The 12,807-nt window shown below is 41.2% G+C and overlaps 1 protein-coding gene and 1 pseudogene across 1 annotated transcript; both read left to right on the top strand.

Moving 5' to 3' along the window:
• The first annotated feature begins 2,034 nt into the window (after window positions 1-2,034).
• Window positions 2,035-2,586, top strand: LOC141843832 (brassinosteroid-responsive RING protein 1-like). Its single transcript, XM_074731853.1, has one exon. It carries the CDS (start codon window positions 2,035-2,037, stop codon window positions 2,431-2,433), a length of 399 nt encoding a protein of 132 aa, XP_074587954.1. The 3' UTR covers window positions 2,434-2,586.
• A 4,859-nt stretch (window positions 2,587-7,445) lies between these two features.
• On the top strand, window positions 7,446-7,857 carry LOC141843961 (brassinosteroid-responsive RING protein 1-like; annotated as a pseudogene).
• The last annotated feature ends 4,950 nt before the right edge of the window (window positions 7,858-12,807 follow it).

Genomic DNA, 12,807 nt, shown 5'->3' with positions numbered 1-12,807 from the left:
CACTATAACTTAAATACTAAATCGAAGTTTTAAATACTTCTCTAGTTTCCATTCTTTACCAATGGGTGCAAATAAAACCCCTAACTCCTCTAGTTTCCATCTATCCCCAAAAGATAAAATTCTTCAACTCATCACGTTGCTGAATTGATGACTTTGTTTAGATTTGCAAGCATGTTTAAAATTCTACAAGCTTATTAGACTAATTGTTGACTAATAAACGAGTACACTTTTCTTGAGCAAAGGATTTAACATAATGACAATGAGGAATAACAGTCATATAATGAAGAATAACATGCATATGAAATTGAACTCCCTAAATACGGAAAACATTTACAAAGCTTCAAGATGCTCATTTCTTGCATTACCTAAATGCTGGAGTGGAAGAAAGGAGAAATTTATGAGCATAAACTTTACCTCGGCCTTTACACAGGCGGTTCCATCGAGATCACCCATGTGAATCTCACTCCCCTCGGTGTCCACCATCACAGCCACGGCGAACCCCTTCTCCTCGTTGAGGCGGCGGACCTTTCAGATCACCTGGCATGCCACTCTCGGATGCCGCGGCACATGTTCACCCTGGCGACATTCATTCCTCCGACGGCGAGCGCCCGATCTGGTCGGCGGAGCAGGTGGCGGGACCAATGGTGCAGAGCAGCTTGGTCGGCCTCGTGCTCCGGAAGTCGTTCTCCTTGAGCTCCGCCTTGGTGATGGCGTCGACATCATGGATGCAGCGCCTCCGTCGGAGGGGACGAGGCCCAGATCGGGAAGGGAGGAGCCGGAGGCGGCGGCGACGGAATCATGAATTCGGTCGTTAATTAATTCCTGAATCCTAGTTCTCGTATAATTAACGACTGAACCTGAGTTCGGTCGTTATTTAGCGACCGAATGAGGGTTCGGTCGCTAAAAATAGCGACTGAACTCAAGTTTAGTCGTTAATTAGCGACCGAATTAGGATTCAGTCGCTATTTTAGCGACCGAAGTCTAGTTCGGTCGTTATTTTTTAACGACCGAATAGAAATTCCGTCGCTAAATTCCTTTTCTATCGTTCAATTCTAAAATTAGTAGTTTAATTAAAATTTATCCGCTACTTTAACGACCGACATTTTATTTCTGTCGCTAAATAGCGACCGAAATTTAATTTCAGTCGCAAATTAGCGACCGATAAATATCCGTCGCAAATATAACGATCGAATTATTGTCCGTCGCTAATTTAGCGATCGATTTTAATTCGGTCGCCAAATAGCGACCGAAGTTAAAAACCGGTCGCTAAATTAACGATCGAATTTTAATCGATCGCTAATTCCGTCGCTATTTATGAGTTTTTTTTAGTGAATCTTTGACTCCTAGATGCTCTAGCAATTAGGTATTTAGGCTGCTCCTGAGTCCTTAGCTTCTGGAAGCTTAGGCGGTTGGGCGGTCAGGAGATCAAACATTCAGATTTAATTTGGATTCTCAGGTCCTCAGGTATTTGGTACTCGGACAATCGACACTCAACACTCACTCAAGGTCTCGGCCACTCGTCTACTCGGGTACTCGACTACTTAGACACTCGGGTGTTTGTAAGCGCAATCCACTGAAGTGTTCGGGAATTTGACGCTCGGTCTTCTATGCTATGGGCGATCGACGCTCGGGTCTTCTATGCTCAAGCGATCGACCTCAACTCCTTTGACACTCAGGGTGCTCGGCCATTCGGCAATCTCAACTAACCTCCCGCTGACCCGGTGGATACCGACAGTCCCAATCACATGGGCACTCCGTCGTCCCACAAACCCAACTCGATCGGTTCCTGATACGACCGTAAAGACTCAACCGTTGACCACATGGCCAAAGTCAAACTTCCAGAAGCCAGCACCAAACTGAATTCATTAGATGCCGAGTCAAAAAGAAAGAAAGCTAACTGGCCATACGCATGCATCACACCTGGGCCCCACGTGGACCCGTCCAACCACCTTCAATTATTATCTTCGGTGTGCGTACGTGTAGTTTATAAATAAATGCTCCATATCTTCTTCAATATCCAAAGAGAAGCTGTCGATGACGTTCCCTCTGGTCGCCTACTGCGTTGCACTGCCATGGCCGGTGGTGCTGCTGGTCAAGACCCTCGCGCGCATCCGCTCCTTCCTCGTCGCCACCCTCGCCGGCGTTCGAAGCCCCAGACCTCCTCCACCTCCTCCGCTGCCGCCGTCGCTGATCATGGCCCGACTCCCGGTGGTCCGACTCCAGGACTCAGACGCCGGCGACGCCTGCGCCTTCTGCCTGGAGAGTCTGCAGCCGCGGGACGAGGTCCGCCTGCTCGCCAACTGCCGACACACCTTCCACCGCGCCTGCACCGACCGCTGGGTCGCCAAGGGCCAGGCCCAGTGCTGCCCGCTGTGCCGGTCAGACATTTTGCCCCTCCGGCGGCGGCGCGATCGACGGTGGTTGGAACGTTAACGTACGTGCAGGTCGAGCCGAGGGAATTGCGATGGAGACAGTGCGTGCATGGGCGGTAGGGAAATGTGCATGCATGGCGATAAGTACGTGGTTAGTTGGAGTGTGAAATCTATTGTGGTTATACGTCATAGAACAATTAATATAATAGAAGAATTTTCTGTAGAATAAATGCTATTTGTTGTATTTAATAAATAAAATTAAGTGAATAAATAAATGTGCTTTGTTGAGACTAGTGTGGTTGGAAAATGAGACATTAATAATGTACCTTTCTTCATTAGATTTTTCAAGGATATCTAATATTATGGATCTACAATTGAAGATAAGCTTTACATTATAAAGAATTATCTTTATAAATTTCAACAGCTTAGGGTTACACAGCATGCGGAAAGTCAAATTTGTTGTAGTGAACAATAAAATCAAATGTTATCCGATTAGATACAACTTTTCTACATATAGAAAAATATTATGACAATTAGACCTTTTAAAAACCTTTATTCACCATTAGCTTGAGGAAATCATGTTTATGGAGTAGTTGTTTGGGTTCATTTCTCTATAATTTTCAACACATGCATGTTTCCCGATTCAAAAAATTCATATGTGATTTTCCGCAAGGCCCTTTTGCATATTGAAGGTTGTCTCTTCTCTCAAATTATTATAATTTTTTTGTATCATTTTCCTCCCTTGCCTTGTAATATGTCACTATTACACAAGCTAACATCGTCTTTATTATAAATAGTGCTTATTAATTTATGTGTACTCCCACTGAATAAAATTGAGAATATGTAAAAAGAATTCTTTGCTATTTCAAATGCACTATTATGTATGGTTTTCTTCTATATCACTAATTATCACGAGAATTATATACATACAATGATACAAAGACAAATGCTCTATTAGTGCTTATGCAGTATTTCTTGGATGAAACCTTATTTCATAAACATCACGAAAGCAATTTATTGTATCTCGCTAGAGCGCTAATTACGGCTAATTAAGTGTAAAGTTATAATTAATGCATCGTCCATACTTCAATCTTTTATTTTTGAACTACACCTTCCTACAAACACTATATGTAAAATTAGGTAATAACATTGAAGTAACATATCTTGCAACAAATCAATCATAGATACTTAAATATGAATAATCAAAAAAGTTTTGACCATTATTAATATTGGATGATCCAGCCACTAGTCAACGAACGGGCTGATGTGCACAGTCCCCGGAGATAGTTGTTAGAAGGGATGAAAGGTTCTGAAAAAATATTCAAAAAAGAGTTATAATGCCACTAGGAGGAAAGTCCCGACAAACCACTCCGACACTCAAGTTAGAGTTTTATGATAGAAAGGAGATTAAGAACTTGGGGAAAATAAATTTTGTATGTGCATACCTGTGCTCATAAGATATGGGCGGCCTTTTATAGAGTTATCAATGTATCCAATTTCTGAAACATCAACATCGATTTAAGATATATTTCAAAATACGTGATACCGTTTATAGTATTTTCAATACACGTATTCTAATTGTCCATGTCTTCCGAGATATTTTTCTTATTTTCCGAGGAAAACAGTCTTAAGGTTTCATGATCTTACAGATGAGCTGATATTATAGACTCAACTTAGAAGCGGATGCGAAAGATCCAAGACTGAGATGAGGGATTCGAGATTGAGATGAGATCGGTGCATGAGATCAAGTAGAGGCCAAGGTCAGGACCCGAGGCCGAGATGAGGTAGCTAGGCGCATGAGATCGAGCGGAGACTGAGGTCGGGACCCAAGACTGAGATGAAAATCGACGTCCGAGACCAAGGCATATCCGAGGTCTATACTCGAGACCGAGATGGAGCAGAGGTCGAGGTCGAGACCCGAGACTTGAGACCAAGATGAGATTGACATATGAAACTGAGATGGAGTAGAGGTCGAGGTCAGGACTCATAGATCCAGGATTGAGATTGCCAACTGGCTACCATTCAAGATTTATTTTTGCTCTTGCCTAATAGCATCACATCATTCCAGAAATAGCATGAGGATTTTGGACTTCTGCCGTATCAACCATGTTTGAAGAGTTTAAACAAACCATGTGCCTCGCAAAGGGCAACGATATCTAACAAGGACAGTGGAATGGAGTAGATATCCCTAAAAAGTTATCTCTAAATTGGCCAACATTTAGTTAAAATGTCACTCTCTCTGACTAAGACTTATTAAATATCATTGATTTTTGAACGGGAGTCTTGACTCAATAATAAAATTATTGTCATATGAATTATAGATTACGAGTTTGAATTTTGAAAATAATTTCTTACAAAATAAAATAAAACTATATACAATAGATCCTTCTCAAAATTCCGTATTGATAGAAATTTCATTTATCATACTGTCCTTTAAATATCACTGATAATTTCAAATTTTTTTTTCTAAGTTCTCCACCAGCAACGTAACTCACGTCGATTCAGGTCTTCTCCTCCCTCACTGTTCCATCCGAACTTGTCCTTGTTCTTGATGATATTCATTTAGATGTATCAACTCTTCTTCTTCACTGTTCCATACGATCTTGTCCCTGTTCTTAAAGATATTCATTTAAATGTATCAACTATTCTTCTTCACTGTTCCATCCAATCTTGTCCCTGTTCTTGATGATATTCATTTAAACGAATCAACTCTTCTTCTTCTCCTCCCCTTCTTCTTCAATCCCAACTTATCGGTGTTCTTGATATGAGCCGTATTTGAATTTCATGCATCTCCTTTTTTATTTTTCTTTCTCTTTTAGATTTTTGAATCATACCTGTTGATTGCCGTGTTAGAGGTCACATGTTTTGAGTTTCAAAAATAATCTCTTTGTAAAATAAGATAAACTGTGCGCCCCAATAGATCCCACGACTCTGCATTGTGAAAGTTTCATATACAAGATTGTCTATTTTTATAAAAGTCGATCATGACTAATGTTGTAGGTTTTTTCAACATGGGATGCACTTTTGAGTACAAGAAACCTTTTACAAGTGAAATATAAACCGAGTTGAACTGTAACCGATTTGATTGAAGGGTGAATTGGGAATTTTGACGAAGTCGAGACAATGTCACCTTCTTACTCTAACTCCAATAATGTGTCGAAACAAAGATGATTGTCAAACCGATCACATGTGGGTGCGAAAGTGACACCTTTTGACTAAAAAAGAGTCTCGATCGATAACTCTTTGCAAAGAGGTGGATCCTAGACTCCCTAAGACTCATACATTGGCCGATAGGATACACATTATCCTTTTTTATAAAAGTTGATCACAAGATAATCCAATCCGATTCTCCAAACATTTAGTCATCCCCAATTCGATCTTTGCCGAGCCTAACTAAGTACAGTTGAAATGAGATCATTACCAAGACTCTTCCAATTTTAAGGGGAGTGTTGTTGCAACAATAAAATTACTGTCGCATGAGTTGGAGTTCACATATTTAGATTTTGAAAATAACACCGTATGATAAATCATTCTTGAGATTTCGTATTGATAGAAACTTCGTGTATCATTTTGTAAAAGGTGAAATCCACCACCTTAGCGGTCCCACACGGTCGGCCCTACAACCATTTGTGAGGAGGTAAATCGAGAAACTGCAGTTGATCACGACGCAGGAGGGTATTGCCTAGCTTCGTCAGAATTCGAACCCTTGTCTTCTGCAACTCTGCTGCGTCAGCTATGCTTCAGGGGCAACTTCGTGTATCATTTACTGCAAAAAGTGGAATCCGCCACCATCTAAAGTACATGGAAGAGATCATGTGGTTAAAAGGATGGAAAGTATCTCCATTGGTATTAGAACTTTTGGGAGAGCCCAAGAACAAAGTCATGAGAGCTTAGGCCCAAAGTGGATAATATCATACCATTGTGGAGATATTTTGATTCCATCGGTACTAACAAGTGATATCAGAGCGAGACCATTCTTCACCGGACTAATCGCCGAATGAGTCATGATCCAGATCTAACCATGTGATTTGAACCTTAAACAAAGGAAGTGGATGCTCCCGTGTCTGAATCAAGAGGACCAGACACCAGGTGAGAAATCCTAGTAAGTCGGGTGGACCGAGGAGCAAAAAGCCCTAGTTGCGACTTATCATTTTCTGTAAAAAGTGGAATCCATCACCTTAGCGGCCCCACACGATCGGTCCCACGACCATCTGTGAGGAGGTAAATCGAGAAACTGCAGTTGATCACGACGCATGAGGGTATTGTTAGTACCGATGGAATCAAAATATCTCTACAATGGTATGATATTGTCCACTTTGAGTCTAAGCTCTCATGGCTTTATTCTTGGGCTCTCCCCAAAAGGCCTCATACCAATGGAGATACTTTCCATCCTTTTAACCCCATGATCTTTTCCATATACTTTAGATGTGAGACTATGTTTGCACCTTAGAGTTTATAACGGAACAGTTCCAGATGCATGACGAAATAGGAGAAAAAGAGGCTTATCTCGGAGCTTCAAAAGGCAGGATGTATGTCGGAACTCTACAGGCCATGGGAATCGACAATGAGCTACTTGTCCAACTATTCCTGCGCAGTTTGACCGGACCCGCGCTGACGATGAACACTGAGCCAAATACCATTCGCACATGGCCAGATGTATCATTGCTATTATGATTGTTGTTCATTAATCTCTCGATCTATTAACAATTAAGAAGCCAAATTGATAGAACAGCTTGCAGGATCAAATTTCACGTGGGCAAGGACGGGGAAGAGGTCAAAATGCACAGAAATTGAGCTCCTCCGGCCGAAGATCACACCGACGGCGAATCCGACTGGCCGTTCGCCGCCACGGCTGCACCGCCGGGGCCGGAGAAAGGGGACGGCATCCGTCGAAGGACTGTAGCGAGGAGTCCCTTTCAGTGAACGATGATATCTTGGATTGGCCCACGACCATCGCGTCTTCATTCCGCGTCTTCATCTTTCCCCGCCGCTGTGTATAAATCTTTGCAAATCTTCGAGTTCGCTCTCTCGCTCGATCGATCTTGTTGGATTTGGCGAGTTTGGTCGGGATTAATGGGATTCCCAGCGGCCTACTCCGACCTACAGCTGCCGCAGTTTGTTCTTCACGTTGTTCTGCTACTCGACGCCGTCGGGCTCGGGGAGATGATCGAGACCGAGGCCCTCTTCCCGGACTCCGCCCCGCTCTTCGGCGTCCGCCGCCGTCAAGGCGGCTGATCCAAGGGGCGCTCCCGGCGGCGCCGTACGAGGAGCTGGCGGCGGCGGCGGAGGAGGAGGTCCGGCGGCTGAGCAACTGCCGCCACGTCTTCGACCTCTGGGTGGAGCACGAGCAATCCACGTGCCTGCTCTGCCGCACGCTTCAGGACCGGCGAGAGCTCCGATCGCCGCCGCGGCCGCCGCCTCCTCGCCGGATTCCTCCTACTACGACGACCACGACGGTGACTTCTACTCCTCCCCCGCCCATTAACCACAAATTCCACCCTCCGATCTTCCATCTGCATATACAACACGACAAACAGATCAATCAGTAGCTAAATTTCGGCGAAAAATCAAAGCAAAAACAACAACAGAAACAAAAACTCATCAGAAACTCTGTTTCTTACTCCTTTTTCTTTATGTTTCAATAAAAAAGAATTGAAATTTGTTGCGCAGAGTCAAGAATTCTGCCTGCTTATGCATCTGCAAAAATGTGATCAAATCACTGAAAGAACATTCATCATTGTTTTAATCTGATCATCTCTTCAAATAACAAAGAAACATCTCAACTTCTTCAAATACTAGAATCAAATTTTCTCATTGTAATGTCTTCTCATTGGCTTATTCACACTGCTTTGATCCTCAGTAAAGGTTATGCGAGTGCTTTTAATATCTAAATTCATTTTTGTAAAAGGAAAGAGAGATAAAATGATTGAAAATGGAAGAGGATGTTAAATGTTTTTTGTGATTGTAAGATGCCTTTAGAGTTTAAGAAAAAGTTTATAAAATAACAGTTGGGCCTATTATGTTATACATACAAAAGTTTATAAAAAAGAGAATCGATGGTGATCGAATATTATACTTGATATGGTGGAAAGAGAGACCTAATACAGGAGTCAAGTCAAAAGTTAAGTCTAGATAAATATCAAGAGTCAAACTTAGATGAAGGTCAAAATTCAAGTCTAAGTGGTAGCCAAAGTGGTTATTCAACTCTAGAGGACTCAAACTCCTCGACTTCATCAGTTCAATCTATCTAACTCTAGAAAATGTAGACTCCTCAATTTCATCGGCTCAGCCCACTCGGCTCCAGAGGACTTAGATTCCTTGATTCTATTGACTTGGTCCATCTGACTCAAGAAGATTAATTCAGACTTCTTGACTCCATTGGTTCGGTTCATTCGACTCTAGAGGACTCAAATTCCTCGACTCTAGAGGATTCAGATTCCTCGACTCCATCGGCTCAGTTCACTCAACTCCTGAGGACTCAAACTCTTTGACTTCATCAGTGCGGTTTATCCAATTCCTGAGGACTCAGACTTCTCGACGCTATTAGCTTGGTCATTTCAATTCTAGAGGGTTTAGATTTCTCAAACTCCTTCAGCTTACATCTTATGAGTAGCCCACTGATAGCTACTATGAATATTCTCAAACGTAACACCACGGTTGGATGGAGAAACAATTATGTAGTTGTTAGACTTGACCTCCTAAAGGTTCTCCCACATACACATGGTATCAATCAAATGGAGAAGCATATAATGATGGACGGATCTAATCTCTCATTATTGTGATATGAAGATGCTTTTTGATAACTATATAAATCCTAGAAAAAAAACTCACACGAAGAAAGAAGAAAGTATGCACAAGAACACATTCATTTTCTTCTTCTTCCATATTTTCCACTGCTTTCATTCTCCCAGAGCCCTTGTGCTACCTCAAGCGTTGGAATGGCCTCACTAAACCCCCTCAGCACCCATTCTAACATCTGCTTAAGTGTTACAAATATTTCAACACCTTCCTCATTCTCAGCTTGTAGTTCTCTTCGTCGCCAAAGTCTACAACATTACCTCTTCAATAGTCGCCTTATGCTGATTCACCGTATCACAATCTTAGATAAGAACAATACTGATGCAGTTTCCTACCAGAAACATCTCAGAATAACGGACAGGAAGAAAAACCTTAGCATTTTCGACATGTTCAAGGTGTTTCAAAGACTACCAACTTAGAAGAAAAGTATTCGCATAAGAACAGCAAGTGCAATTGATCATCTTCATGATCTTTCACTCCCAGAGATAAAATAACACCATGAAAGACAAGAAGCGTCTGTAACTGATATCTTAGGAAAATGACATCTGAAAGATAACCTATATTTTAGGAAGTGATCGATAATGAAATTTGTTCCTGTTGAGATGCGCCTTCGGGCGAGACGACCAGCTCACTCTACAGCACCCCGTCCAAGATCTGCCTCCCTGGTGGATAGTAAGCCTGCAAGAAAGAGCACGTGAGATGGAGGGCCGGGGATCCTCCCCGGCGCGACCACTCCGATGCTTAAGTTAGTCAGTGGAGATGAGGAACTGCTAAGGAAGAAGAAGAGAAAAATTGTAAGAGCTCGTTTGTGCGCGCGTACCTTTCTCCACTGGAACACTAACCCTCTTAAGGAAGGAGATTCTGAAACGTCATATCCCTGACATGACCCGGAGGGCTCCATCAACGTTATGAATGTGTCCTAAAGAATGTCTAAGGGTATGGTCCGAGGTATGACCTGTTTAGTGGGCTCGTGGCGGCATTGACTTGCAAGAAAGGAGCAGTCCCCTCAGACACGTGTCGTGATGAAATAAGTGAGAGGACACGTGGGATCATTATAACAAATGATGGGAGGAGTGGCCCTTGGGAACTAGCGGGTGAGAGAAGGGGACCGAACCGAAGTGGACTTCGGTTCATCCCCCAGCATGGTGCACGAAGAGAAAGGGGCGTGACCGAACCGAAGTGGACTTAACCGACCAGCATGGTGCACGAGGAGGAGGGGGCGTGACCGAACCGAAGTGGACTTCGGTTCATCCCCCATCATGGTGCACGAGGAGGAGGAGGCGTGACCGAACCGAAGTGGACTTCGGTTCATCCCCCAGCATGGTGCACGAGGAGGAGGGGGCGTGACCGAACCGAAGTGGACTTCATCCCCCCAGAAGAGCGAGCGAGGAGGGGTTACATGAGGTCTCCCGTGCCTCCTCGGGTGCGATTGATCTGATCACCTGTTAGGACTTGGTTAACCTCGTCCGTATCCTTTTAACCCCATAACAAAATTAAAGAATAATAGTTTTCATATAGTAAAGGTTATGCGAGTGCTTTTTTAATATCTAAGTTCACTTTGTAAAAGGAAAGAGGGATAGAATGATTGAAAATGAAAGAGGATGTTAAATGTTCTTTGTGATTGTAAGATGCATGCCTCTAGAACTTAAAGAAAAAGTTTATAAAACGATAGTTGGACCTACTATGTTATACGTACAAAAGGTGAAAATTTGCCGCCTCACTGGACATTGTAGATGAAGCTTCTTCTCATGTGTCATAGGGAGGTAAGAGTCCTCTCGGCAACGCCCTTTTGATGTTTAAGTAAGGGCCCAGAAGAAAAAATGGAATGAAGAACTAACGAGAGAGTTAGAGCGGCGGAGAAGATCCCCTACCTTGTGGACATATCTCATACTATGGGGTAGATGGGAGATGGTTAGGAGCAGACGAGATGAGGTACCATGCTCAGGAAAGGTCACAGAGACAATCATCAAGAATTTGGGAAAACTTAGCTTGGAAGTCCTTGGAAGTTTAGGGGAGGCGATATCAGAATGCCAAGTCAAGGTTAGAAGAGGCTCGGAGGGGCAAGATATGTATGGAGCTTAGACGTTGAGTCATGTAGGGTGCTCTATAGGACCGATACTCAAGCTGCCAAGCACTATGGAGACTATGGAGGAAGGTGCTTGAACTACCGAGCACTAAGGATGTCGTAGAGGTGCTCGGACCGTCGAGTGACGTGATCACCTACGATGAGAGGTGTTGGGGTCAGGAGTAGTGCTAGCACCACATGTGTTGGATTGACTGACATGGAGTCAGATCATGTAAGTTGATTCTACTATGCTGGAGGGGGATCAATATCCAGTAGTATTAGAGCTGAATGTTAGATTTTGAATCGAGCACATGAGCAGAAAATGTTAAGATAGATAGGTAGACAAATAAAAATGAATAGAATGAGAAATAAAAATATTAGAAAGAAAATCAAAATTGTGCTTATTGAGAAAAAATTCTGAAAGATACATTTAAAATAATATGGACATGTACTTAGATCATCAATAAATACTTTAATTAGATGATGTAAGACTATAATAAATATACATATTAATTGAGAGATAAAAGATGCTTGATTAATAATAATAAAATAAATTATATTTAAATATAAATAATAATATAATAGAATATTTAAAATGTTCTCTCTGTCATAGGAACAACACTAGCTAACTCAAGCTAACTCAATGATAAAGGAGGTATCAATGTCTTTTGTCTATCATCTTAATCAATAATTTTCTATTCGAGACCTAGACAAACTCTATTCATATTTAACATTAAGGCCTAGGCAACACTTGGTGGTTCTAGATCTTTAAGATGTCCAAAGTGGTTTGAGCTAATAGGAATCAACATTTTCATATATTTACCTACTTCTATTCATTTTAAAGTTTTACATTTAAATTTTATATTTCATATTAGTTATAGAACCAATGAGTTCTAATAGCCATCATCATATCAAGTTTGTAGTCTTCATGAATTAGTGGCCAACCCTAAGAAAAAACATAATCACCAACTTTCAAAATTTCCAATTGTTTTCAACAAACTTATCTAATAGTTGTTTGGCTTATCTTTCATTAAAAGTGATCAAATAAGGTATATTAAATTATTAATTCTAGACTATATCTCTTATGCTATGAGTTTTGATTAATAGATCAAATTATTGCATTTTATTTGCCAATGAGTCAATAAAGTATTACATATAAATTGGTTAAGGTTTTTAATTTAGTCTAAACTCATGAAATTATTTTAATTTTCTTTTTATAAAAGTTTAAACATGAAATATTGTCAACTTTGATTTTTTTTTTTTTGCATCTTTGTTGATTTAATTAGTTTTGATACAATATAAATAATTCGCTAAGAATATGGAGCAAAACTTATATCAATGATCTTTTCATAGTTTTTTTTAAAAGCCTTTTCTTTTGAATTTGATTTTAAATCTACATAAAAAAAACTTTGTTTGCTCTCTAGGAATCGGAATACCTTTTCTTGTAAGACTATCAAATTAAACGACACCCTAAATTTCACGATTTGAATCTCAACTACGATATATTATAGAGTATTTTTTTTAATGGAAAGAAAAATATGAGATGTTGACTGTTATGGATTTATCTCGATC

Source organism: Curcuma longa, chromosome 13 (assembly GCF_044706935.1).
Source record: "Curcuma longa cultivar G26 ecotype Majalengka, Jawa Barat chromosome 13, ITB_CL_G26_1.1, whole genome shotgun sequence".
Classification (NCBI taxonomy): Eukaryota; Viridiplantae; Streptophyta; class Magnoliopsida; order Zingiberales; family Zingiberaceae; genus Curcuma; species Curcuma longa.
This window is presented reverse-complemented; position numbering and strand designations above follow the sequence as displayed.

Excerpts from the sequence above, each read along its gene's own strand:
- LOC141843832 (XM_074731853.1), top strand. The coding sequence starts at position 2,035 with ATGACGTTCCCTCTGGTCGCCTACTGCGTTGCACTGCCATGGCCGGTG.